Source organism: Urocitellus parryii, chromosome X (assembly GCF_045843805.1).
Source record: "Urocitellus parryii isolate mUroPar1 chromosome X, mUroPar1.hap1, whole genome shotgun sequence".
Taxonomy (NCBI): domain Eukaryota; kingdom Metazoa; phylum Chordata; class Mammalia; order Rodentia; family Sciuridae; genus Urocitellus; species Urocitellus parryii.
In genome coordinates, this window is record NC_135547.1 from 121283103 (window position 1) to 121308030 (window position 24928).

The 24928-nt window shown below is 38.5% G+C and overlaps 2 protein-coding genes across 3 annotated transcripts in view; one reads left to right on the forward strand and one right to left on the reverse strand.

The window, feature by feature from the left end:
• Ace2 (angiotensin converting enzyme 2) overlaps positions 1-13675 on the forward strand; it is a 44836-nt gene extending 31161 nt beyond the window's left edge. The window contains exons 11-18 of one of the 2 annotated variants that reach the window (XM_026396720.2): positions 1849-1947; positions 2707-2829; positions 3403-3575; positions 4733-4791; positions 7897-7997; positions 9771-9887; positions 11873-12067; positions 13561-13675. In XM_026396720.2, the coding sequence (XP_026252505.2) occupies positions 1849-1947; positions 2707-2829; positions 3403-3575; positions 4733-4791; positions 7897-7997; positions 9771-9887; positions 11873-12067; positions 13561-13675 (982 nt within the window). The remainder of the gene's footprint in view (positions 1-1848; positions 1948-2706; positions 2830-3402; positions 3576-4732; positions 4792-7896; positions 7998-9770; positions 9888-11872; positions 12068-13560) is intronic. The other variant, XM_077793893.1, reaches the window with a different exon arrangement.
• Positions 13676-17139: 3464 nt separating this feature from the next.
• Positions 17140-24928, reverse strand: part of Bmx (BMX non-receptor tyrosine kinase) — a 46024-nt gene continuing 38235 nt past the window's right edge. The window contains exons 18-20 of the mRNA XM_026396738.1: positions 22809-22966; positions 19517-19623; positions 17140-17390 (exon numbers count right to left, since the gene is read on the reverse strand). Of these exons, the coding sequence (XP_026252523.1) occupies positions 19549-19623; positions 22809-22966 (233 nt within the window). The 3' untranslated portion in view covers positions 17140-17390; positions 19517-19548. The remainder of the gene's footprint in view (positions 17391-19516; positions 19624-22808; positions 22967-24928) is intronic.

Here is a 24928-nt window from a genome sequence, read left to right on the forward strand (position 1 = left end):
TTTATTTATTTAGTTTTGGTATCGGAGATTGAACCTAGGGGTGCTCAACCACTAAGCCACACCCCCAGCCCATTTTTATATTTTTATTTAGAGACAGGGTCTTGCTGAGTTGCTTAGTGCCTCACTAAGTTACGGAGGCTAACCCTGAACTTACAATCCTCCTGCCTCAGCCTTCCAAGCTGATGGGATTTCAGGCATGGGCCACCACACCCATCTCATTCTTTTAAATAAAAATGGTGACTTCACATTTTGAGCAAAGCACTGGATGGAGATCTACTGCTGATCATTTCAAATGTGGTCCTTGATCCCCTGCTCCAAACTTTTGGTCTAAGGTACAAACGTGCAAGATAAAACCACTGTGTGATTGTGTGAAGGAAAGGTACAGGGATCCATGAGTATTTAAGAGGAGATCTAAAGCCCTTGGGGGGCCAGATGAAGAGAGACATCCATGTTGAGTCGTGAGAAAGGTGTGGGAGTTAGCCGGGTGTGTGTGGAGAGAATTTCAAGCTTGAGAAAACCTGATACTGTATCCCAGATACCCTGCACTGTGTCAGGCACATGCAGCTATGAAACAATTATGAGAGAAACAGAGAGAAATCTTTTTACCGTTGCATAGTAGTCAGAGCCCTGTCAATTAATTCTTGTTTTTCCTTTTTGAAGTGAAGATCTTATATGTGACATTCAGTCCCCCATGCACACGTTTAAATTAGTACCATTCTTCCTTTAAGCTTTTCTATGTTAACATAAATCTTCCTTGGGAAGAAGGAGGCTGCACCTATATAACTGTGTTTCTAGTGTTTGAATATGACTGAAGCTGGCCATAAGGACCTCACAGTCATAAAGGACAAATGTATCCCTTTTGAAACAATGCCAAATATATAGTTTATCTTTTTTTTCTAATTGGACTGATTTTTTGATCCCTTAGTTATTTGTCATTTTTTTAATACTGAGGATTTAACCCACAGGTGCTTTCCCACTGAGCTACATTCCCAGTCTTTTTTATTCTTATTTTGAGACAGGGTTTCTCTAAGTTGCTTGGAGCCTCACTAAATTGCTGAGGCTGGCCTTGAACTTGTGATTCTCCCACCTCAGCCTCCTGAGCTGCTGGGTTTACGGGCATCCACCACTGTGCCTGGCAATGCCTCAGTTTATTTTAAAGGTACATGGAATCTGACCTTTAAAGTAATTTAGTGATTCCTTTAGTCATTCAACAAATAGGAATGAAGTTTTCCCTTAGAGTTAGGCACCATGTTTGGCACTAGAACTGTAAAGATGACCAAGGCACAGCCCCCATCCCCAAGGTGTCCAACTCTCCAGGACAAGGAGTTGTATGTTAATAACTATGACAGAGAGAAAGAAATGGCAAGGAGACACAGCTAGAGAAGGCTAAGGGAGACTGAAGGATCAATTGTGCTAGAAGGTGGGTGATATCAGGGCTGCTTACAGAAGAAGGTCCAGTAGAATTACACTTAAGGAAAAAAACCTAAGATTTCAATTTTATAAAATGAATATCTGCCAAAGGCACATAAACTATGGTGCCTGAGAGGAACTTCTAGGGCTTTCACTATATGTTTTTGGACAAGCAAAGCACTTTATGAATTTTCTTAAATTAGTGTTTTGAAGATACAGCTATTTTCCAATGGATATTTTGGTTAAATTAAAGCAATGAGAGATAACAACTCAAGGAACTTTACTTTTTCTGATATATCATTCTGTTTTCATTTCACCTGACAACCAATTTCAATGATCAATGCTATTGTCTACTGAAACTGCTGAAGTTGTGCCCAACTCTACCTTCTCACGTTGGTTGATCTACAACTAATGTATCTTTTCCTTTTCTTCCCAAAGGCGAGAGATAGTTGGGGTGATGGAGCCTGTGCCTCATGACGAAACATACTGTGACCCCGCAGCTCTATACCATGTTTCTAATGATTTCTCATTCATCCGGTAAATGACAATTTTCTTCTGTCTAACTTCGAGAATTTGTGGATAGCCATGCTATGACAGATACATAGGGCTCAATGAAGTGATAATTATGATTTTTCCTTCTCCACCTCCCACCCTTAAACTCAATATACATGATCAATTTCAATGCAGTTGAATCCAACATGATTTGTTGGCTTAAATAAAACTTGTGGGAGATCATTTTTCCGTCATCAAGGAATCAACAATACTATTGGGAAAAATGAAAAGTATTTTTGTTTGTCTTCTTTTTACTGGCAGAGTTCACCATGTATTGAAAGAGCATTTTAAACTTGAAGTCTAAATCATATGTTCTTCACCTATTATCCCTAGATCTTAGATTGGCTGGGCCTCAGTTTCTATATTTGTAGATTGGCATCATTTATATGAAATTTATACTACAAATTTGTAAAACAGTACCAATGTGAGCAAACAATTAACAGATAATGATATCACCTTGTTTTTTGTGAATATTTTTATTAGTGCATTATAGTTAAACCTAATAGTGGGGCTTGTTTTGATATAATCATTACTGTCTTGTTTATCAACTAACACATAAAAATGCAGGTAGATTATGATGAATCTATAGAATTCATGTTTAGGTTTCCTAGAGAAAGAAGTTTGACTACTATCTCTTTAGTTACTTGGGCCCCAGAATTTACATATATGCCCCAATCTATGACTGTACCACAGTAACTAAACATGGGACAGACTTTTCTGTTTGTTTCTTTATCTCTTGCACAGATATTACACACGGACCATTTATCAATTCCAGTTTCAAGAAGCCCTTTGTCAAGCAGCTAAACATGAAGGCCCCCTCCACAAATGTGACATCTCAAATTCCACCGAAGCTGGGCAGAAGCTGCTGTAAGAAATGTCTCAAAATTTTGAACCTCTCTGGGCTGGGGTGGTGGCTCAGTGGTAGAGTGCTTTCCTCGCATGTGTGAGGCACTAGGTTCGATCCTCAGCACCACATAGAAATAAATAAATAAATGAATGTCTATCAACAACTTAAAAAAAATTCCAAAAAAAGTCAGCTTTAAAAAAAAAAATGCTGACCCTCTCCTAATGTCCAATGTTGCTTATTTCTGTGCCTGTTTTGAATTTGATTTCTTTGTTCTAAAAAAGAAATTTGGAACCTCAAAATTTCCTCATTCACAAAGTAAATGTTTAATTTGTGGTCAGACACAGGAACCCAGCCCATGAAATGGCTGGATGGGTCACCTCCTCTCTCCATGTCAGAACTATAGAGCTCTATTTGTTGTAATTGGAAGGAAAGAGAGATTGAAGGATGAATCCATCCATTAATATGCATCATTTTCTTATCTGCTGGGAGAAAATTTAGCTAAGTCAAAGAAAAGAAATTGTAGATCATAGATGTACATATGTGTACATATGGAATCCCTCAAGAGGTCCTGAACCCCCTCTGTTTTCATGTAGCAATATGCTGCGTCTTGGAAAGTCAAAACCCTGGACCTTAGCACTGGAAAATGTGGTAGGAGCAAGGAACATGGACGTAAGACCACTGCTCAACTACTTTGAACCATTGTTTGGCTGGCTGAAAGACCAGAACAGGAATTCTTTTGTTGGGTGGAACACCGACTGGAGCCCTTGTGAGTACACCGAGTTGACATGTTTGGCATTGCTCCCTGTCTGCCACCCTAGTCTCCTTTGGCCCCAGCCTTATGAGGGTGGTGACACAGCTGAATGCATGTTCCCTCTGTGTAGAACCTGCTTCTAACTGTGCTTCAAACTCTTTCAAGTGTTTTATTAGTCTCGTGTTTAAAATAAGAGTGTAACAATCTCCAAACCACTGCACTTGAATCTTCTCTTCAAAGACAAAAACTTTTAACACTATCACCTCCTCTTTCTGGCAGTTACTTTCATACATCTAAATTATATTATTATTTTCTTTTTTATTAATTAATTTATTCTAATTAGGTATATATTGTTATTTTCTAATCAGTTTTAGGCATCCACTTCTGCCTCCTTTTCCATTCTCATTTTCCCAGTGAAGCTTTATCATGATTTTTAGTAAAGCAGTTATCAGTGCTTTTATAATTTTGCCTACAGAGCCAAGTTATATATCATTTGGTATCCTTTCTCATGTGACTTGTTTGTTCTGGAATTTGTACTTGTCTCGATTTTTTTTTTTCAGTATATCTAATTTACCACCTGCATGGTGTGTGTTTTCTCCGAGTTATTCCAACATATATGTTCTTTTCAGCCTCAGTTTCTCCCCCTGGACACTTTCCTCCTGGAGTCTTGAATCCTCCTATCTCACTCAGACCCCAGTTTTCCGCATGAGTCATCTTTTTGTTGTTCTCCTGGGGAGAACCCTCTGTTTCCTGAATCCCATGCCTTCTTTCTTGGATTATCTCTTGTTTTGTTGGTGCACAGGCTCCAGGTGACTGTCTGAGCAAAGGCTCATAGGGGTAAGAGGATCAACTGTTCCCCCAGTAGCTTAACCACACCCTGAGTCCATCGTCCTTGGTTTTAGCCCAGTATCCCCTTCCCACCCTCTGCTGTACCTGAACCAAAGCTTCCCTGGGATTCTCTGACTCTTTTGGGTCTGGACTCCCTCTGTGTACCCCTCAGGCCATGGCTTCCTGTCCTCTGAGAAAACAGTTAGCCGTCTCCCATCGTTTCTCATTTTCCAAAAGTGTGTTTATACCTTGTAAAAAATTCCTTTGTGGAACCTTGGGAGGGAAAGGAAGTAAACACATGTGGTCAATCTGTAACCAGGAGTCTGCAATTTCTTTTTAATCAGATACTGACCAAAGCATCAAAGTGAGGATAAGCCTAAAATCAGCTCTTGGAGAAGAAGCAGTGAGTATTCCAGACAGTGCATCCATTATTTTCCAGCACACTCTTTTTCCCTTAAATAGTACATAATCAGCCCAATCCAGTATGGTCTAAACAAAGAAATGCTGGCCAGGCCCAGTGACACATGCCTGTAATCCCAGCGGCTCTGGAGGCTGAGACAGGAGGATTGCGAGTTAAAGCCAGCCTCAGCAAAGGTGAGGTGTTCAGCAACTCAGTAGACCCTGTCTCTAATAAAATACAAAATAGGGCTGGGGATGGGGCTCAGTGGTCGAGTGCCCCTGGGTTCAATTCCCAATACCCAAAAAGAAAAAAAAAATGCTATAAGCCCCAGCTTCTGGCCTCCAGCTTTTTTACTTTCCCTACAACCAATTGGTCGTGCCTACTTATTACCTATTATCTTGAGTTTTTTCTGAAGCTCAACATGAAAATATCTGTACCAATCCTTAAACATCAATACCCATCCTTCCCATTAACTTCTCACCATTACTTGTATTTGAGGATGAGGACATGGTTATATTTCTAGAGGATGTCTCCTTTTAGAAGCAGTATCTTTATGGGGTTTTGTTTGTTTTGGATCAATCGGTCCATCTACAGCCTCTCTTTTTATTCAGAGTGGTCTATGGACCAACAGCATTCAAATCTGAAAGCTTGTTAAAAATGCAGACTCTCAGGCCCCAGCCCCAGACCTACTTAACCAGAATCTGCATTTTAACAAGCCCTCAAGATGATTTGTATGCACAGTAAAGTCTGGGGAGCTCTGATTTCGAACACTGCTTCTCAAGCTCCGCCACACATTGGAGCCACATGGAAAGTTTTCAAAATTATATATGGGCTCCATCCCCAAAAATTCTGCTTCAATTGCCCCAGGTGTGGTATCAAGAATTGGGCATTAAGGAATCTCACTATTATGTATAATTGTAATGCACCAATTAAAAAAAAGAAAAGAAACCTGCCAAGCCATGTGAAAAAACAAAACAACTCATACCAAACCAAAAGAGAGTTGGGCATTAAGAATTTTAAAAGCTCTCAGTGGGATTCTAAGTTCAGCAAAGCTCACTCTTATCACGTGCATTAGTTGAGTCAGCTGTTGCCTTCTGAACACCTGTCTTAAGTGAACCAGCCTAAGGAAGTACAGTAGCAGCTTTGATTGGGAAAGAGAGGACAGGAAATCTCAGGCAGATGGGGATCAAAGGCCTGGGTGGCAACCTGAAGGCTTTGCAGGTTTAGAAACCAACCTGGGGTTACTAGATAAAAAGTCCAAGGTACTACAGAAAATTGTCATCTCATCGTATAGATCCAAAGATGAAAAGTTAAATATTTTCCAAGACTCAAAAATGCTTTTTGTATAATTTTCATAGATAAGTTAGACATCAAAATATAAATAACAGGAGTGAAAAATGAATATTAAGAAAGTAATAACAAAAATAGAAGTTTTCTTCCCAAACTCTGAGTTCATGTTTCTATTTTTTAATAATCATTGAGTGTGATTTTTTTTCATCTTTGCCATACTTTATTAGCTTTCCCTTGGCCTAATAAGTTTTAATTACTCATGACAGATCAGAACTCTTTTCAATTGCCAGGCAGGGTGGCACACACCTCTAATCCCAGCAGCTTGGGAGGCTGAGGCAGGAGGATCACAAGTTCAAAGCCAGCCTCTGCAAGTTAGCCAGGCACTAAGCAACTTAATAGGATCCTGTCTCAAAATATAATACAAAATAGGGTTGGGGATGTGGCTCAGTGGTTAAGCACCCCTGGGTTCAATCCCTAGTACCAAAATAAAATAAATAAATTTTATAAAAAACATTTTTTCTTGATATTTGTGCTCATATTTTCTATGCAGTGAGGAATTGGCTAATAGTCTTCAGAAGTTTTGATGGTATAATGTTCTGAGACCAATTCACTAAGCAACAGTTGGCTTTGATGAGGTCAGGACTATAATCTTAATGCACATACACATCAGGGCCAAAATATTTGCCCTGTTCAAGTAATTTTCTGGTGATTATCAACCAGATCTATGGCCTTATTTTTGAAAACTCAGACTTTTTAAAAAAATTTAAATATGGAAATAGTAACCAGAATATTATTTGTAACAATGTTAATACTATCATTATTACTATTAAAGAGACTCCCTTTTCCTCAAAGATGGATGAAAAACAAATTGAGGTGAATGTAATAATTTTTTATTTATTTTTTATTTTTTGTGAAATCATGTTTTGCCTGAAAGGGAAAGGAGAAACAAGTCTTGTGCTATTCACTGATCTCTACTGCCATCTACTGGAGGAAACAGTACATTTTTTTTCCTCTTTAAGCAGGTCTTCAAAGACTATGCATTTGCCATCCATTTGTTTAGAATCAGAAAAAAAGAACAGATTACCTTGCTGTTTATAACACTTTATTTTTTTTCCCTTGAGCCCCCAGTTTCTTTCTTTTTATTTTCTCTTTATACATATCGAGAACTTACTATAAAAATAGTGAGAACTGCTGGGCGCTGTGGCACACGCCTGTAATCCCAGCAGCTCAAGAGGCTGAGGCAGGAGGATCTCGAATTCAAAGCCAGCCTCAACAAATCAGCGAGGCACTAAGCAACTTAGCGAAACCTTGCCTCAAATAAAATATAAAAAGGGGCTGGGGATGTTGCTTAGTGGTTAAGTGACCCTGGGTTCAATCCCCAGTACCTGCCCCCCAAAATATATATATATATATAAAATCAGTTTATCTCCAAAATACAGACATTTTAAGTAAAACCCACAAATTGTGTTTGATCCCATTTAAAACTTATCCTCAGGATGCTCATTTCAGTTTAAATCAAACTAAATGAAAGGATTGTGATCCCAATTGTTCCTAAAGCATGGTTGCGTGGCCAGCAGCATTATCACCACCTGGAAGCTAATTAGAGATAAATTTGTGTTCTCATTCCAGATTTCTGTATCAGAAACTTTAAGGTTGCTTTAACCATCCAGTTGCTGCTGCTGTGTACTCACATTGGAGGTCACTGGCTTAATGAACAGCAAGAGTCCTTGGAATATTAAAAATAGTGCCTGAGGAATATTGAGCTTTAAATATGTCTTAGGATCCCTAATGAGCAGCGCCTGTCTTCTCATTTTGCAGTACCAATGGAATGACAATGAGATGTACTTGTTCCGGGCATCTGTGGCTTACGCCATGAGAATGTATTTTTCAGAAGTCAAAAACCAGACCATTCCTTTTAGGTGAGTTGATTTGCTGAGTTCTTAGGTTCTCCAACCAGCAATTCTCTTACTCTTGAGTCTTCAAGTGAAATTGAGAAAAACCTCCTGCTAACTTTTAAACTTCTTGGACATCCTGAAGTTTGGGTGACTCTATTTAGGGATAATTGTGGTTTATTTAACGTGTAGATAGCAAGAACATTGTTCTTATTAAGCAGCTCTTGTTCTTATTAAGCTCTCTTGTCCAAATGCTCTTACCTACCCTTAGCACTGAAAGAAAAAAAAAGAAATTTTCACTTTCATGGAGCTTATATTCTGGTTTGGGGTGGGGGGGGGGCGGAGAGAGAAAGAGAGAAGGTAAGTGAAATATGATAGTTTTGCGAGAGACTTACATTCCCTGCTTAGCCAATTTGCTTCCATGGACAATAAAGGAAGGGAATTCTAAATGAGTAGGATTTATTTAAGTGAGAAGAGATGTAACTCTTGAGATGCCAGAAGAGGCCAGATAGCAATAAAACCCATGCTGGAGTGCTAGCTTAAGGGCTCATATAGTTTGAGCATGGATCAAAATCTATGTTAAACGGGCACTGAAAACTTCACCAAGGCTATTGGCTGTGTCCTTGAGCCTGAGTTTTAATCCTTCCCTAATTCCTATTTGGGTTCACTCCCACCATTGATGTTTACCCCCCTCTCAGGTAGGAAGAAATGTTCCTGCTGGAAAGCCTCAAGGTCTTTTACTTTTGAAATAGGCTTTGATGGTGGCAGTAAATATTTCTGAGGATTAGCCTGGGGCGTGGTCTCTGCCTTGGAATAAGACCTTAATTGAGGCCCATTGCCTGACCCTTATCTATTCACAATAAGTGCTGGGGAGAAAGACACAATAGGAAAAAGATTAGGGAGTGCTGGGGAGTGGAGGAGCAGTTCAATTTTAACCCAAATGGTCAGGAAAAAAAAAAAAAAAAAAAACTTCACTAATATTTGAGCAAATATGTGAAGCGGCAGAGAGAGTACCATGGGAGAAAATGTATCTGCTGGGGGCCACAGCAGGCACAGACTCTGAGGAAGACTGTCCTTGGCTTGTTGAAGGACCAGCAAGAAGGCCAGTATAGATGGAGTGGTATTTACTAGTAGGAGATTTGGGCATGGAGGGCTGGAATGGGTAAAGAAAGTTCTTCTGGGCCTTGAAGGCCATTCTACAGACTTTGGCTCTTATTCTGAGAGAGATAGGTATTGATTCAAGGACTAGAGCCACATGATCCATCTTAGTTTTTACTAGTATCACTCTGGCAGCTATGACAGCACAATCTTGTCACATTGTATGCTAAACCTTACTTTTTCCCTTCACCCATGAGTGTAACACCATGTTTTTTGCTGGGTGTGGTTGGGTGAGGGAATATTAACACACCATTTTTTTCCCTGATATACTGAGCCATCTTTGCCTACCAAATTTTTTATCACAGTCCCAAGCTATCAATGATTTCTTGCTGATTCTCTTCAGTCTTTCAGTTGGAAATCTATCATTGAAAAAAATATGGATTTTTTTATGATAGAGGAAAGAGTGCCAAAATGTGACATATTTATTATTATTATTGCCAAATTTGCTCACTTTGCCTTTACAACACTTATATAGTTGATTTCATGTGTTTGGAGCATTGGTAAAGTTTTTTGGATCTTATCTCCTGTCATTGTTCCCTCTGCTCTGTGTCTGGCTAACTTAGTTTTACCAGGGGGGAATGTCATTCTTTTTATTGTGTCCTCTGAGCCCAAAGGGAAGATGTTGCTTTTGTTTCTCCACAGAGAGGAGGATGTATGGGTGAGTGATTTGAAACCAAGAATTTCCTTCAACTTCTTTGTCACTGCACCTCAAAATGTGTCTGACATTATCCCTAGAACTGATGTTGAAAAGGCTATCAGGTAAGATTTTACTTTCAAATAATCCATGTAAAGGGTGAAGGAGTTAACAAATGCAACAATAGCTAATATTTAGGGCCAGGCATTGTTGTGAATCATTCACATGTTTTGCCTCATCCCATGAATTTGGGTTTTAATTCTAGAAGAATCCAATAGCAGAGAAGGTAATAGGGAGGGTAAACATGATCAAAGTACATTATATGCATGTATGAAATGTCACAAAGAACTTATATTTTGTACAATTAACATGCACTAAAATTTATAATGAAATGGTGTAAAGATGAAAAATAATCTAATGGCAAGAGAATTCTCTTGATTTAGAATCCCCCAGAGGCAGGCCCTTAGGCAAGGATTTAACTATAAGTAGTTTATTTGGGAGGCCATTTCAAGAAGCACTGATAAGAAAATGTGGACAGGCTATGGAGAAGGGAGGGAAGACAGTAGATTACACTTTATCACCACCATTGTCACGTAGAGCTTAATACTTCCTTGTGGGCAACTCTGGGAGAATGTGGGGAATGTGCACCTGACTTGTCCCATCAGAGAGTTGAGGGAGCTCGGTCATCATCCATTCACCACCACTCACCAGTCATGGGCTGGGAACTGCTTCAAGGTGACATTAATTCCCCAGCAGTGCTCACAGGCAAAGGGAAGTAGGTGTTGGCTGAAGGAAGTCTAACCAGCATGCATGGAAAATGCAGAAAGGACATGGACAGGTATTACCATCAGTTGCTAGAGGGACACTGACGGAGGATTCATTTGACTGCCCAAAGCCTGCAACAAGTTGACAAACATAGGATTCCTTGGACATTGGTTGTCCATATTGGGAGAGGGACTTAGTATGGGCAATGAAGGCTTAGAAGAAATGGTTTGCTCTATTTGCCTCAGTTCTTTCCCACAAGACAGCAGAAGTCATGGATGCATTGATATCATATATGGTTCTCCTTTTCACACACAAAAAAAGGCTTAATATAGCCACTGCTACTAGGGAGCTCAGTAGGTGGCCCTCTTGAGCTGCATCAGTGATGTTAATTGTCTGAAAGCAGATCTAAGACCAGATGGGCAGAATGTGCCTAGAAAATCTGGCTGGGTTGAGGTGTATGACTCAACCACACCCAAAGATTCAGTCACTGCTTCAGAAGTCTTGTCTCCAAAAACCAGTAGAAGTATTGGCTGAGATCTTTGTAAAAGAGATTAGCCTTCTTGGAGTCCCAGTCACCTACCAGTACACCTCAAACTTTCTGATTCCAGAATGGCTTGAGATATGAACCCCCAAAGTTGCCAGGGGTTACATGGCTAATTCTGCTTTGTCCTCTTTCTCTCTCTGGTGTGTTCAGACCTCCTAATCTGGGATATACCCAAGGATAGGAGGATGTGATACTAGACACTTCAGTCTTTGATCCAGAATGTTCTCCATTTCAACTGTTTTTGTTTTAAAAGATCTTTATCCTTTTTTCTCCATAAAATTTAGCCATATCCCATCCCAGTGCTAGAGAAATTGGCCAAGGTCTCTTTCCTGTGTTACTCCTCAATGCTGGAAATTCTACTGTAGAAACTTGGGTGTAGGATGTGATTTATTTATACAAGAGAGATATCAAATTATCCTTTTCCATTATTTGATATCAAGTCACAGCAGATATACTCTGGCAGACAGGAAATTATTACCAAATTTGCTCACTTTGCCTTTAAAGCACAGCAGTCACAAATGCACAAATACCAACCATTTGCACATTTCCATATTTGCAATTCAGTTTTTCAGTGAAGCTGTTGGCAAATCTAATTTAGGTTCCAGATATCAAAGATACATAACTGTCAAAAAAATTCGTGTCTTTCATTAGACCTGATCGCCTAATTTCATTACTTTAGATGTATATTCTTATGATATACAAATTAAATTCTTTTCGGAACAATGATATAAAGAGTAAATAACTAAACACAATTTTATTTTGCCTAATTGTCCCCTTTACTGTTTCACTTTGGGGAAATAGAATGTCCCGGGGCCGCATCAATGGAGTGTTCCGCCTGGATGATAACACCCTGGAATTCCTGGGGATTCAGCCAACACTTGGACCTCCTTACCAGCCACCTGTCACCATATGGCTGATTGTTTTTGGAGTTGTGATGGGATTGATAGTGGTTGGCATTGTCATCCTCATCTTCACTGGGATCAGAGATCGAAGAAGGTAAGTGTGCTTTCCTAGACCTATCTTCCAACAGGAAGATTTAGGGAATACTAATTGGAAAACTTCCAGTAAGTGGCAGGTTATATAGTTCATTTACTTAATTGGACAATTTTGCCCCCAAACATTCTGAGGCATTCTCTAGAAATTTACTAGCACTCACCTTCCTAGCAAGCCACATCTCCATATCATCTTAATTCATGGTCGGGTACTCTCAAATTTGTTCTTGAGTTGAAGATCAAAATTCACCGAGGATTTAAATCATTAAAGATCTGATTTATTGGGCTGGGGATGTGGCTCAAGCGGTAGCGCGCTCGCCTGGCATGCGTGCGACCCGGGTTCGATCCTCAGCACCACATACCAACAAAGATGTTGTGTCCGCCAAAAACTAAAAAATAAATATTAAAAAAAAAAGATCTGATTTATTTATTTACTTACTTATTTTTTTTTTTTCCTTTTGATACCAGGGATTGAACCCAGGGACACTTAACCATTGAGACACATCCCCAGCCTTTTTTATTTTTTATATTGAGACAGGGTTTTGCTCAGTTGCTGAGGTTGGCTTTGAACTTGTGATCCTCCTGCCTCAGCCTCCCAAGCCGCTGAGATTACAGGCATGTGCCACCATGCCTGGCTAGAGATTGGATTTCTAGTCTTACTTGACACTAGTTTTTTTCTGCTAACTTTAAGAAATAAGTTTCACTGGGCTTATGAAATAGGTTAATAATATTTTATAACATCTATACAAAACTATGCACACTTCAAATAGAACATGTTCTTGATTGAACCTCTGCATATATTAATTTATTTCACTTAATATTCTTCACTATAATTTTTAGTTCTCCAAAGTAGCTTCATTTTTAAAATCAGACATTGACTAGGTAGTACATTTCATATTTAGTTAAAATTGTTAAAAATGCAAAAGAATACAGAATCTTTGTCATCCTTTGCCTTTAAGTTCCCCTCTTAAAGTTAACCAAAATGATCAGTTTCTTGGTGATATATAGCTATATATACTTTTTTTAGTGTATGCAAATTATGTATAATATTCTGCATTTTTAATTTCCCACTCAATATGTTTTAGTGATCTTTCCATATCACTTGTACAAAGAGATTTCCATCTTTTTTTTAGGGCAATGTGGTTTCCCATTTTATGGATAGATCATAATTTTGTTACCTAAGTCCTCTACTGGTAGACTTTTAATAAAAAGGTGCAATGGCTTAATGCAGTCAGGTTCTTGTGTGTGCCAATATAGGTGCAAGGTAAGTCCTAGAAGTGGGAGAGCTGGGTCAAAGTCAGTGTTCACTTCTAATTTTGATAAATATCACCAAATTGCTCTCCATAGTGGCTGAATCGGTGTATATTTGTATCATCAATTTATGAAATTTCTTTTTTCCCCCAGCTCGCGTCCTTAGACATGATACCATCAAGCCATTTGATCTTCATCAGTCTGATCAATGAAAAGTTTCCTTCTAACATCCATTTTATTTAACAGGAAAAATCAAACAAAACGAGAAGAAAATCCTTACGCCGAATCCTCCATGGAAATGGGTAAAGGAGAAAATAATCCAGGATATCAAAACATTGATGATGTTCAGACTTCATTTTAGAAAAATATTTTTCCTCTTAAGGTGATTTTATTGTATGTGCATGTTAATTTCATGGTACCAAAAGTATGAGATTATAATAATGCTATTAAATATCAAAACTATGACTCTGTTCAGGAACAAGTGCCCAAAGATATCGTGATTGATCAGTGGGCATCTTCCCTGACCTTGCTGTCAGTATTTATATTTGTCTCTAAACTTGACTTCTCTTCTGATTTCTGATAGGAAGGCTGATGTTAGAGTAAAATAGGGAGAGTATGCCTTTGGCCTCACAGGCTAGCTAGAGACGATGGAAATGGAAACATCTGTTGAGTAATCAGAGTTGGGAAAAAGAAGACTATCATGATAGAGAGTGTTGGACCTTGTATGGAATCTGTGCTGTGAGCTGCTGGGGCTGCCAGATTGAGAATGCTACACACTGTTCACTTTAATCCAAGTGCCAGAGATAAAGAATGGCACATTTTCTTTACATTAACTTAATCCAAATACTGCAGTAATTTTCTCAGAGTGATGTTTAGAATGGACCATGCCTTCTTCAGGGTGGCATGTCTAACAAGGAAAGGAGAAGTCAGAGAATAGTAGAGAATATTATTTTTTCACTTTCAAGCTACTTGATCAACATCTCCCTGACAACACAAAACTAGCACAAGGGCCTCCATGAACCTCCAGAGAATGTCTGATAGAAACTTGCTTCCTTTGTTCTTTAACTGTAGAGTGAGTGGAAACTCCAACTGAGTGTTCATCCTCTGAAGTGGATACCCAGTCTCTTAAATTTTTTGTATACCCACTGTATCTGAGAAGTGCTGAGCACAAAACAGACACGCAATAAATACTTATTAGATATATACACTCTTGTAGTCTTATGTGTTCTTATATACTGGGATTTCTGTCCGTTCTATCTGCTTTTCATTTCTGTGGACAAAATTGTCATCTTACTGTCCGAGACCTTTGACTTCCCAAATGTGTTGGAAGATATCCTAATTCTCAAATTGCTTTATTGGACAAAGAAATTGTAAAATCAGGTCAAAAAGAGTTGTATTTATTTTGTATTATACTGTCAGGTTAGGAAGCAAACCTAGTGTTACTTTTATATTTCTTAGAGTATCCAGCCCAGTTCTGAGCACAGCATCTACTACCTACTTGATGATTGTAAAACTAGATTAAATAGATTAACATATAAAAAGTTTACCCATTGAGCACATATATATGGTAACCAGCATAATGTCAGAGTAACTCATGCTTAATAAATTTGATGTGATAATGGTAATGGCAGATCAATTCCCCGAGTCAGGAGAGAATGACTTTCAAAATCCTCTATAAAATTGCTTCAAGATAGCTAAATCAGGCCGAGTCATTTGAAGCTCTTCAATATCTTTTTAATTATACTCAGGTAGCAAAACTGGAACTCTTTATTTTAGCATGAAACCCATGTCTGTCTTTATCACCTTCGACCTCACTTTCACGTCATTCCTTGGGCCCACAGCTTGGGATAACTTACAACAACATCTCCTTATTTACATACCCATTTCATTGGCATCCTTGTATCTTGAGTATGTCCTATCTTCTCTAATACATCATGACAATCTTTTGCCAAGCTTCTTGTTATCTAAATTGCCACATTCTCTTTATGAAGTTCTCAGTCCTTGTTTTGGTTCAACTCAGTGCAAAAATAACCTCTACAGGAACCAACTTCATCACCTAACACCTTCAAAAGAGTCTCCCCAGCCAATGGAAAGGATCTATGGGTACATGACATAATGTTCAGCTGTAACTCAGAATTTAGAAAAACCTGCTCATTTCCCTACTTGATTTTGGGGTTTTCACCAGTGCCGTTCTCACTTTGCCCCCCAGGTGAAGCTTTGTGGTCCTTTGCCTGTGCAATAGATCCTCTAAGAGGATGGAGACTCTACAAAGAGGGTCTTACACTGAGCCTAGGATGTGAATTGGCAAAATGTGACCTGTGGGCCAAATCCCACCCATCATCTGCCTTCCTATGGCCAGAGTTAGGAATGACTTTTGTATTTTTGAATGGCTGCAGGAAGAGTAGAATGATATTTCATGACACATAAAAATGATAGGCAATTCATATTTCATTGTCCATAAATGAGGTTTTATTGGAATCCAATTACATCCATTCATTTTCATATTGTCTAGGGTTACTTTCTTTTTTTTTTTTTAAATCTTTTTTTTTTTTTTAATATTTATTAGTTCTCGGTGGACACAACATCTTTGTTGGTATGTGGTGCTGAGGATCGAACCCAGGTCGCAGGCATGCCAGGCGAGCGCGCTACAGCTTGAGCCACATCCCCAGCCCCGTCTAGGGTTACTTTCATGCTACAAAGCAGAGTTGGGTAGTTGACTCGGAGATGGTACAGTTCACAAAGCCTTGTTTATTTTTTTTGGGGGGGGGGGTACTGAGGATTGGACCTAGGGCTGTTTTACCACTGAGCCATATTCTCAGCCCTTTAAAAAAAAAAATTTTTTTTTTTTTGAGACAGGATCTCTCTAAATTGCTAAGCCCTCACTAAACTACTGAGGCTGGTCTGAAACTTGTGATCCTCCTGCCTCAGCCTCCTGAGTTGCTGGGATTACAGGAATGCACCACCTTGCCCATCTCACAGGGCCTTTTCCAGGCAAACTTTGCTGACTAAGGAAGCAAGGGTTAAATGAAATTATGAATGTGAACAAGCCATCATGGAGTTCAGAGACAGAAGGAACATCTGTTTATAGAATCAGAAGACATTCACTAAGTGTTTACTTCCTAGGAATTTAATTATTTTTTATGGGATGGGGTTGGTAGAAAAGTAATCAAAGCAAAAAGGGCAGATGCTACCTTCCTCTCCCCTGATGTCTGTCAATGAATTATTCTCCCTCATTTGAAAGTCATGCTTTCCCCATTAAGTAAAGATGGGGCCTTAGGTCCAATCTCTCCTCATTCACTTAAGAGTCAGAGTCAGAATCAAAATTGAGAAACTCAAATTTATAAGTCTACTATGTTAGAATCTTTCTCTTAATTCAAGCAGATATGATATGGATTTTGCTAGACTCTCTTGACTTTGCATTTCACTTTTAGCAGATCAGAAATAGCTCAGCAAGACTTTTGGACTTCATCTAGAAAATCTCTTCTCTGAAGTTGCTCTCTGGCTTGCCCTTTGGGAAAGTTTCTTAACAAAGAAGTCTGTGCCTTTTTCTTTACTCCCCTGAGAATGTGGGCAGACTTCTGTTTAAAATTATAACCATGAATGCTGCATATCATCACAAAACACAATTAAACCACATTTTAAAAGTCATTATGCATTTTTTAAATATATGAAGTTTTTTTGTTTTTTGTTTGTTTGTTTGTTTTTTGGGGTTTTGGGGGGTTTTTTTGTTTTATTGTTTGTTTGTTTTGCTCCTCTTGGACTTATTTTCTGGTAAGCCTCTAGTGGTACCTTAAATTCTTGCTTGACTTGGTTTCAGGAGTCAGGTTTCTAAGCAAAGCTTTATTCTCTTTTCATAGTAAACAATTCTGTATTGTTTGAATTTTGCAACAAGCATGTACTACTTTTGTTATAAAGCAGATTATTTTTTAAAAGATCAAATAGACAAAAATAAGGACAATAAAGGAAAACAATCAAGAGGGAGACCAAAAACAAAGATTAACGGTCTGTGATGCAGGTTCCCACTGGTCTGCAGGCTCATAGAGAAGGAAGGATTGTGTCACTTGTTCCTTCTCTTCCTGTGGGTAGGAAAGAATGGGGCACACAGCAATTACAAAATAAAAGAATTAATGAATGAATGTATAAATGACATGGTGATTATTTTTAAAGTACATTTCATTATATATTGAGATTTGTGTACCTCTATTCAAAATAGATGATGATCAAATGTTAATTTTCTTTTTGGGGGGGATTGAGCTCAGGGGCACTCAACCACTGAGCCACATCCCCAGCCCTATTTTGTATTTTATTAGAGACAGGGTCTCACTGTGTTGCTAAGCACCTCGCTAAATTGCTGAGGCTGAACTCGTGATCCTCCTGCCTCCACCTCCTGAGCCACTGGGATTACAGGCATGCACCTGGCCTTAATTTTCTTTTTTTAAAAAAAATTTTTATTCACTGATAGACAGCATGCCTTTATTTTATTTGTTTATTTTTATGTGGTGCTGAGGATTGAACGCAATGCCTCACACATGCTAGGCAAGCACTCTACCACTGAGCCCCAGCCCCAGCCTCAAATGTAAATTTTCTGTTGAAATAAAGGAATCATTAATTAAATGTCAATAAATGAATAAGTAAGAGAGAACATTTGAGCTATCTGGTGGGTGAGGGAGTAAACAGGATGTCTCTTAAGGGAGAGTATTAATTTTTATCTGAAAAATAACAGTAGGGTTTAATTGGAGTTTTTTGCTTTTTTAAATAGTGCCCCGTATAGCATTTCTTTCTCCCTTCTTGATAATACAGAAAAGACAATGAAATATTCCAAAAGATACTAAAAAAAAAAAACCTAGAGCTGGGGTTGTGACTCAGTGATGGAGAACTTACCTGATATGTGTAAGGCACTGGGTTTGATTCTCAGCACTGCATATAAATAAATGAATAAAATAAAGGTCCTTAAATAAGTAAAAAAAAATAACAAAAACAACCCTAATGGAGTCAGCAGCAGATTGCAAAGTAGGACACTCCCATAAACATTCTAAAATTAAGAAATACCCTTTATAATAGCCTTATATTTTAGCTTCTTGAAGCTAAAATAGTACTTCTGCATCTTTGTGTTAAGATCCAAGACTGAAATTGAAACTTCAGCTGTCAAACAAGCCAAAAGCCCCAAAGCTCCAAATTCAAGAATGTAAAATGATTCAAAAACATCCATTTTAGAAAAAGACCCTGGTTTCACTGAGTTGTGATTGATCATAGTCAAGGTTAAGGCTAAGGTTAAGGAAAAAGATATCAAATTGTACCTTAGCATCTTTTAAAATTTGCTCTATGTGAAACACGTTTAATATATTGTTGAATAATATTATTTAACTTTAGTTTTATATATGTATACATGAGGTAAACAATCGGTATTCTAATCTGGATATCAGATGATAGTTGTACCATTTGGATTGAATCATGGACCACAAAACAATGCCCCACCACAAAATGAGGTGCACTCGGGTAATTCAAATGACAGCATTAGCAATGTCTGGGAGCTTGTGAAAACATACAGATTTACAGGCTGCACTCGGGCCTGCTCTATCCGAATCTCTGGGGCTGTTCCTAGAAATCTGTGTTTAATAAACTCTCCATTTAAAAATTTAATTTAATTCTCATGCATGCTAAAGTTTGAGACCACTGACTTACAAAGGCAAATGTCCACATTTCTGCACCTGATAGTATATTTAATTATCATAATGACAACAGAAAGAAAAGAACAAGTATCTAACAAATAATTTTTCAATTCTACCCAATCCTGACACATGCTACACACTCTCTCCATATTGCAATATGAAAATGTACTTCTGCTACAGACTGGGAAGTGTTACAATAAAAGCAGCATAAAGGAAATTACTAATTTGACCTACATTTCAAGGAAATTTTTTATTTCCTATCTTATTCATTTCTAGATAATATGAACAGACAAACAGCATGCAGAATGCTATTAAGAACTAGCTAAATTACATTGGGACTTGCTACTTTTCTTCTGTTCAATATTTTTTAGTTGTAGATGGACACAATATCTTTGTTTTATTTATTCATTTTATATGGTGCTGAGGATCTAACCCAGTGCCTCACACATGCTAGGCAAGCGCTCTACCACTGAGCCCCAGTCCCAGTCCTGCTAATTTCCTTTTAAAGAATGAAAATGTTGGCCAATATTTACATTCATTCTCATCAGCACTTCTAATTTCTTCTTCAAGGCTTGTCTTTTTCCCGAAGTGGTTCGATGGAAGATAGGAGTTGCTGAAATGTGGGTCGCTTTTCTGGAAGCTAAATTAAAGAAATATCCAGTGTTTTAGATAGTGAAAGTTATAATTAAAAATTTTTAAAAATCAAATATTTATACTTAAGTCCTAAAGCTAATAACTTTTGAAATGTGAAAGCCATAGATATTTCTGGTAAGGAACAAGGCAAGGGGCCTGCTATATCCATCACTCTGAACATCATGTTGAAGATATTAGAATGTGAAAACACTTAAAGGCCGATAATCCCAATGGCTCAGGAGGCTGAGGCAGGAGAATTGCAAGTTCAAAGTCAGCCTCAGCAACTTAATAAGGCCCTAAGCAATTCAGGGACACCCTGTCTCTAAATAAAATGTAAAAAAGAGCTGGGGATGTAGCTTTGTGGTTGAATACCCCTGGTTCAATCCCTAGTTAAAAAAAAAAAAAAAACTACAGCCTCATAAATTGAAAAAGGAAAATTATTATTTTTCGCATAGACATAATTGTGTGCCTGGAAAACCCAAGAGGATCAATGATAGAACCAACTCAAGTGATAAAGGAATGTACCAGGAGAGCAGGATATAAAATTAAGATACAAAATCAATAACCTTCACATATACCTACAATGACCAGTTAAAAGATATCACAGAAAACTCTATTTCTTTTTTTTAAAATATTTTGTTTTAGTTGTAGTTGGACACAATACCTTTATTTTTTATTTACTTATTTTTATGTGGTGCTGAGGATCAAACCCAGCACTTCACACATGCTAGGTGAGCACTCTACTGCTGAGCCCCAACCCCAGCCCCTGAGAAAACTCGATTTCTAATAGCAACATCATCAAAATGAAATACTTAAAAATGTACTTCCCCTCCCCAATGAGGAAAGCTTTAAAACACTGCTGAAAAATACATACGTTCTAGAATGAGTCATGTCGGTATTATAAAGATGTCAAGTTTCTCAAATGAAATACAGTCTCCTAACAAATATGAAAGAGTTTGTTTCAAGCTAAACAAATTGATTCTTTGGTTCATAGATTGTTAAAATATGCAAAATGGCTAGGGAACTATAGAAAAAGGTGATTAATGTGGGGAGGGGTGGTGTGTTAGCCTACTCAGTATTAAAACATTGTCCAGTCTCTAGATATTTAAAACAATGTGGTGCTACCACATGAATGAGAGAACAAAGAACAGAAGAGGAAGTCCTGAAATAAATCCAAATATATATATGTAAATTTAGAGTAACATTAGGGTGGCATTTCACTACAATTAAGATGGTATCTCATCTCTGGAGATAAGATGGTCTTTTGATAAATAGTGCTTCCCATAACTGAATAAACATTTAAAACAATCCACTTGGAGCCATACTTCATACTGTATAGCATAACAAACACAAACTAGATCAGAGACTTAAATAAAAAATAATGAAAAGTATTAGAGGAAAATCTGAGCGAATTCCATTATAATTTGGGTGTGGGAGAGGCTATATGACTATGACTTAATTTCCAGAAGCAATAAAAGCAAATATTGATATATTCAGCTATATTTAAAAAGATGTTTGCATGGCCAAAACAAACAAACAAAAACACTTAAATCAAAATATAGCTGAAAAACTGAGAGGAAATATTTGAAAATACAGCTTATATCTCAGACAAAAATTAATATGCCTGATATATAAAGAAATTATTAACACCTGATAGAAAAAAAAAGGGAATTATAGGTCTCAGAAAGATATATAAATGAGGGTCTGGGGATAAGGCTCAAGTAGTAGCGCGCTCGCCTGGCATGTGTGAGGTGCTGGGTTCAATCCTCAGCACCACATAAAAATAAAATAAAGATATTGTGTCCACCTAAAGCTAAAAAAATAAATTTAAAAAAGAAAGATATAAAAATGACCCTTAAATATAAGAAAAGAGGCTCAACCTCATTCATAATTAAAGATATACATATTAAAGCTATACTAAAATGCCATTTTTCATCATCAGATTAACAAAAATTTGAAAGCTGATAACGATCTCCATTGGTGACAGAAACAGATATTCACCTCCATTGCTAGCAGGGCAACCCCTGTGAAGAATAATGCATATGCTACTTCTTTGTAAGAAAAAAAGAGAAACATACAGCCATTTTTTGCACAAGGAATTCCCAGAAGGATAAATCAGAATCTAATGAAATATTTGAATGTTCTTTAATCTTTTTATGATTTGAAAGTTGCAAAGTAAAATATTTAAAAAGAGGGGGAACCCAAATCTCTAAACTCTACTCACCATATGCAGAATCTTTAACTGGGTATTGTCTCTGTGCAATCCTCTTCATAGATTCTGTCATAACTCATAGTTTCATGGACCAACCATGAGAAGCAGGCAGTTCCTCCCTATTTAGGGCCCCTGTCTATCTGATGGGCCAGTCATATTCCCAGGAGCTAGAGTTGGGAGGCCCAGGAGGTGCCCAACTTCGTCTGAAAAACCCTTTTCTGCTCTTCTTCTTCAGACAGGTGACAGCAGTAAGTCAGCCTGGTTGTGAGTGGTCTGACCCTTTAGTGCAGCCTGAGACTCTTGGACTATAATTTTGGGGTAGGAAAGGGTAGGGGAAACTTACGTATTAGTCCAAGTGGCGTAGGGTGGGGAACTACAAAGTGCCCAAGTTCTAGGAAAGCATTTAAGGATATGTGATAAAATATTGTTATAGGATATAATCACTCAGTAGTTGCAAGCCTCCTAACATCTCTGTGCTCCACTGTAAAATAGTACTTTCCTCAAAGGATTATTGTATGGATTGGGTAAATTACTATTGAGTCCTTAGAACAGTACCTGGTATATAGTCAGCACTTTCTGTTTGTTATTATTATTGCACATATAATTGCAAAGCAGCCATGCACCAAGCACTATGTTTGGAGCAGTGGTGACGCGCTCAGCAACTCAGTGAGACCCTGTCTCTAAATACAAAATAGGGCTGGGGATGTGGCTCAGTATCGAATGCCCCTGTGTTCAATCCCCAGTACCGCCCAAAAAAACTTTAAAAAAAAATTTATAAAGTTCATAGTATAGTGCTGGACACAAGTCTTTCAGTAAATTGTCAGCACCTGAACTGACAATTTGTTTAGATCTCAACCGTTTGAAGACAGAAGCCAGGGGCCATTTCCACCTCTTCTCTATCTAGCAAGTGCTTTCCCTGAAAAAATTTTGTCCCAGTGGTGATACAGCAACCACCCTGGATGCACTCGGGGTGTACTTGCCTCATGCCAGCAGCTGTACATGATCTGGTAGATGGTGTCCGACGCCAGTTGTGGCTGGTAGAGCCTATGGCCCTGGGAGACCTTCACAACCACCTGGGAGTTGTCATACAAGTCATAGGGCTGCTTCCCCAGGCTGAACACCTCCCACATCAGGATCCCTGCACCACACCCAAGGGGTGGTCAACAGACAAAAACAAAACAAGACCAAAAAAACAAAGAGTCAACATGAGAAGGCACAGAGTGTGAATTAGCTTCACATCCAGGTATAGAAGGCCATGATCAGAGCCAGGGATCCCTGGGAGTGAGTCCTAGGGAAAAGGGCAGGCATGGAGGGTGGGACTGTGCCTTCATTTCTGGAGCCCAAGGTCTCTTCCTCCATCCCATGAGATTGAATGGCAAGGGCAGTGCAGAGGAGGCCACTTGGGGCCAAGGTTCTTGGGCCTTTCCAGGCAGGCAGCTGGGGCCTCATTCTGCTCACAGTGACAACAACCTGTGTAGGGAGCCCCGGCCCCAACCTTTATGAGTAATCAATTGAAGTCCTCACCCTCTCTTTCTCTGCTGTGATGGTTATGTGCAACAACTTCATTGCACGAATTACCTTTCAGAGGAATTAAAGATAAAATCAGCCAAGCACAGTGGCACACACCTGTAATCCCAGCGGCTCAGGAGGCTGAGGCAGGAGAATCAAGAGTTCAAAGCCAGCCTCAGCAACTAAGCAAGGCCCTAAGCAACTCAGGGAGACCCTGTCTCTAAAGAAAATACAAAATAGGGCTAGGGATGTGACTCAGTGGTTGAGTGCCCCCTAGTTCAATCCCTGATACCAAAACAATTAAAAAAGATAAAATCATTGATGATGTTCCCCTTCTCTTGCCACTGCCTTTCCCTTCAGCATTTTTGTGTTCAATTTCAGGGTGTTCACAATCCTTCAGGGCATGTGGACTCCACATTAAGAAACCGAGTTCTGGTCATGATGGCCAAGAGGGTGGCATTTGAAATCACTCAGAACTTTTTTTTTTTTTTTTTTTTTTTGATACCAGGGATTAAACCCAGGGGTCCTTAACCACTGAGCCACATCCCCAAACCTTTTTTATTTTTCATTTTGAGACAGAGTCTTATTAAGTAACTTAGGGCCTTGCTAATTGCTGAGGCTGGTCTTGAACTTGCTATCCTACCGCCTCAGCCTCCAGAGCCACTGGGATTAAAGGAGTGAGCCACCATCATCCGGCTCTGTCAGAACTTTTAAGCCAAGTTCTGCCACTTATAGGCTGGGTAGATTCCTTAGTCGCTCCCAGCCTCAGTTTCCCTGCATATAAAAGAGTATTTATACCACATGTACTTGCCATGAAGATTCAGTAGGACATGGCATGCAATATACTTGAAAGTCTTCCAGGACATTTTAAGTGCTGTCTGAATAGTGCTGTTCTGTCTAAGGACAGAGAATTTCAACATTCTGCCAAATTCAAAATCTTGGAAAACCAGAAGAAAATTTTTCTAAAGCCATAACTGAGATACTCTTTTTTTATTTCAAGGTTACACATTTTTTTGGTAAGATATGTATAAATAAAGCAATCTTTTAAGTTGTTGTGACTCTTTTTTTGGTACCAGGAATTGAACCCAGGGGTGCTAAACCACTGAATCACATGCCCAGTGTGACTCCTCTTTAAAAAAAAAAAAAAGAAAAGAAAAAAAACACATTCTAAAACAACTATCCAGGAGAGTGCTGCTCCCTCACAACCTTCTCTTTGGAAGTCTAAACATTTATTTCAAGGTTAACATCACTGCTAAAAAAAATCAGTGGGGCTTCTCTTTGGGAACTGCTTTCAGAGGCCCTGATTCATTTTGTATATCCACACTGGGGAAAAAAATGAAGAATGGATTATTGTTTGTAAGCAGCCAGGAAATATCTAGAGCCAAGTTTTATTGCAAAAAGTGAATATTCAGGCTGGATAGGCTGAGTTTTGGCCAAAACCAAGTTAAAACTATTAAATGATAGTGCTGATTTTTAAGATATCATTCATTAGACATATCAACTGATGTGTGGATATTGAAACTAATTTTGACAACAAGGTACAAAATTTAATCAATACAAAAATGACATTAACTATTCAGCAAAATGCTAG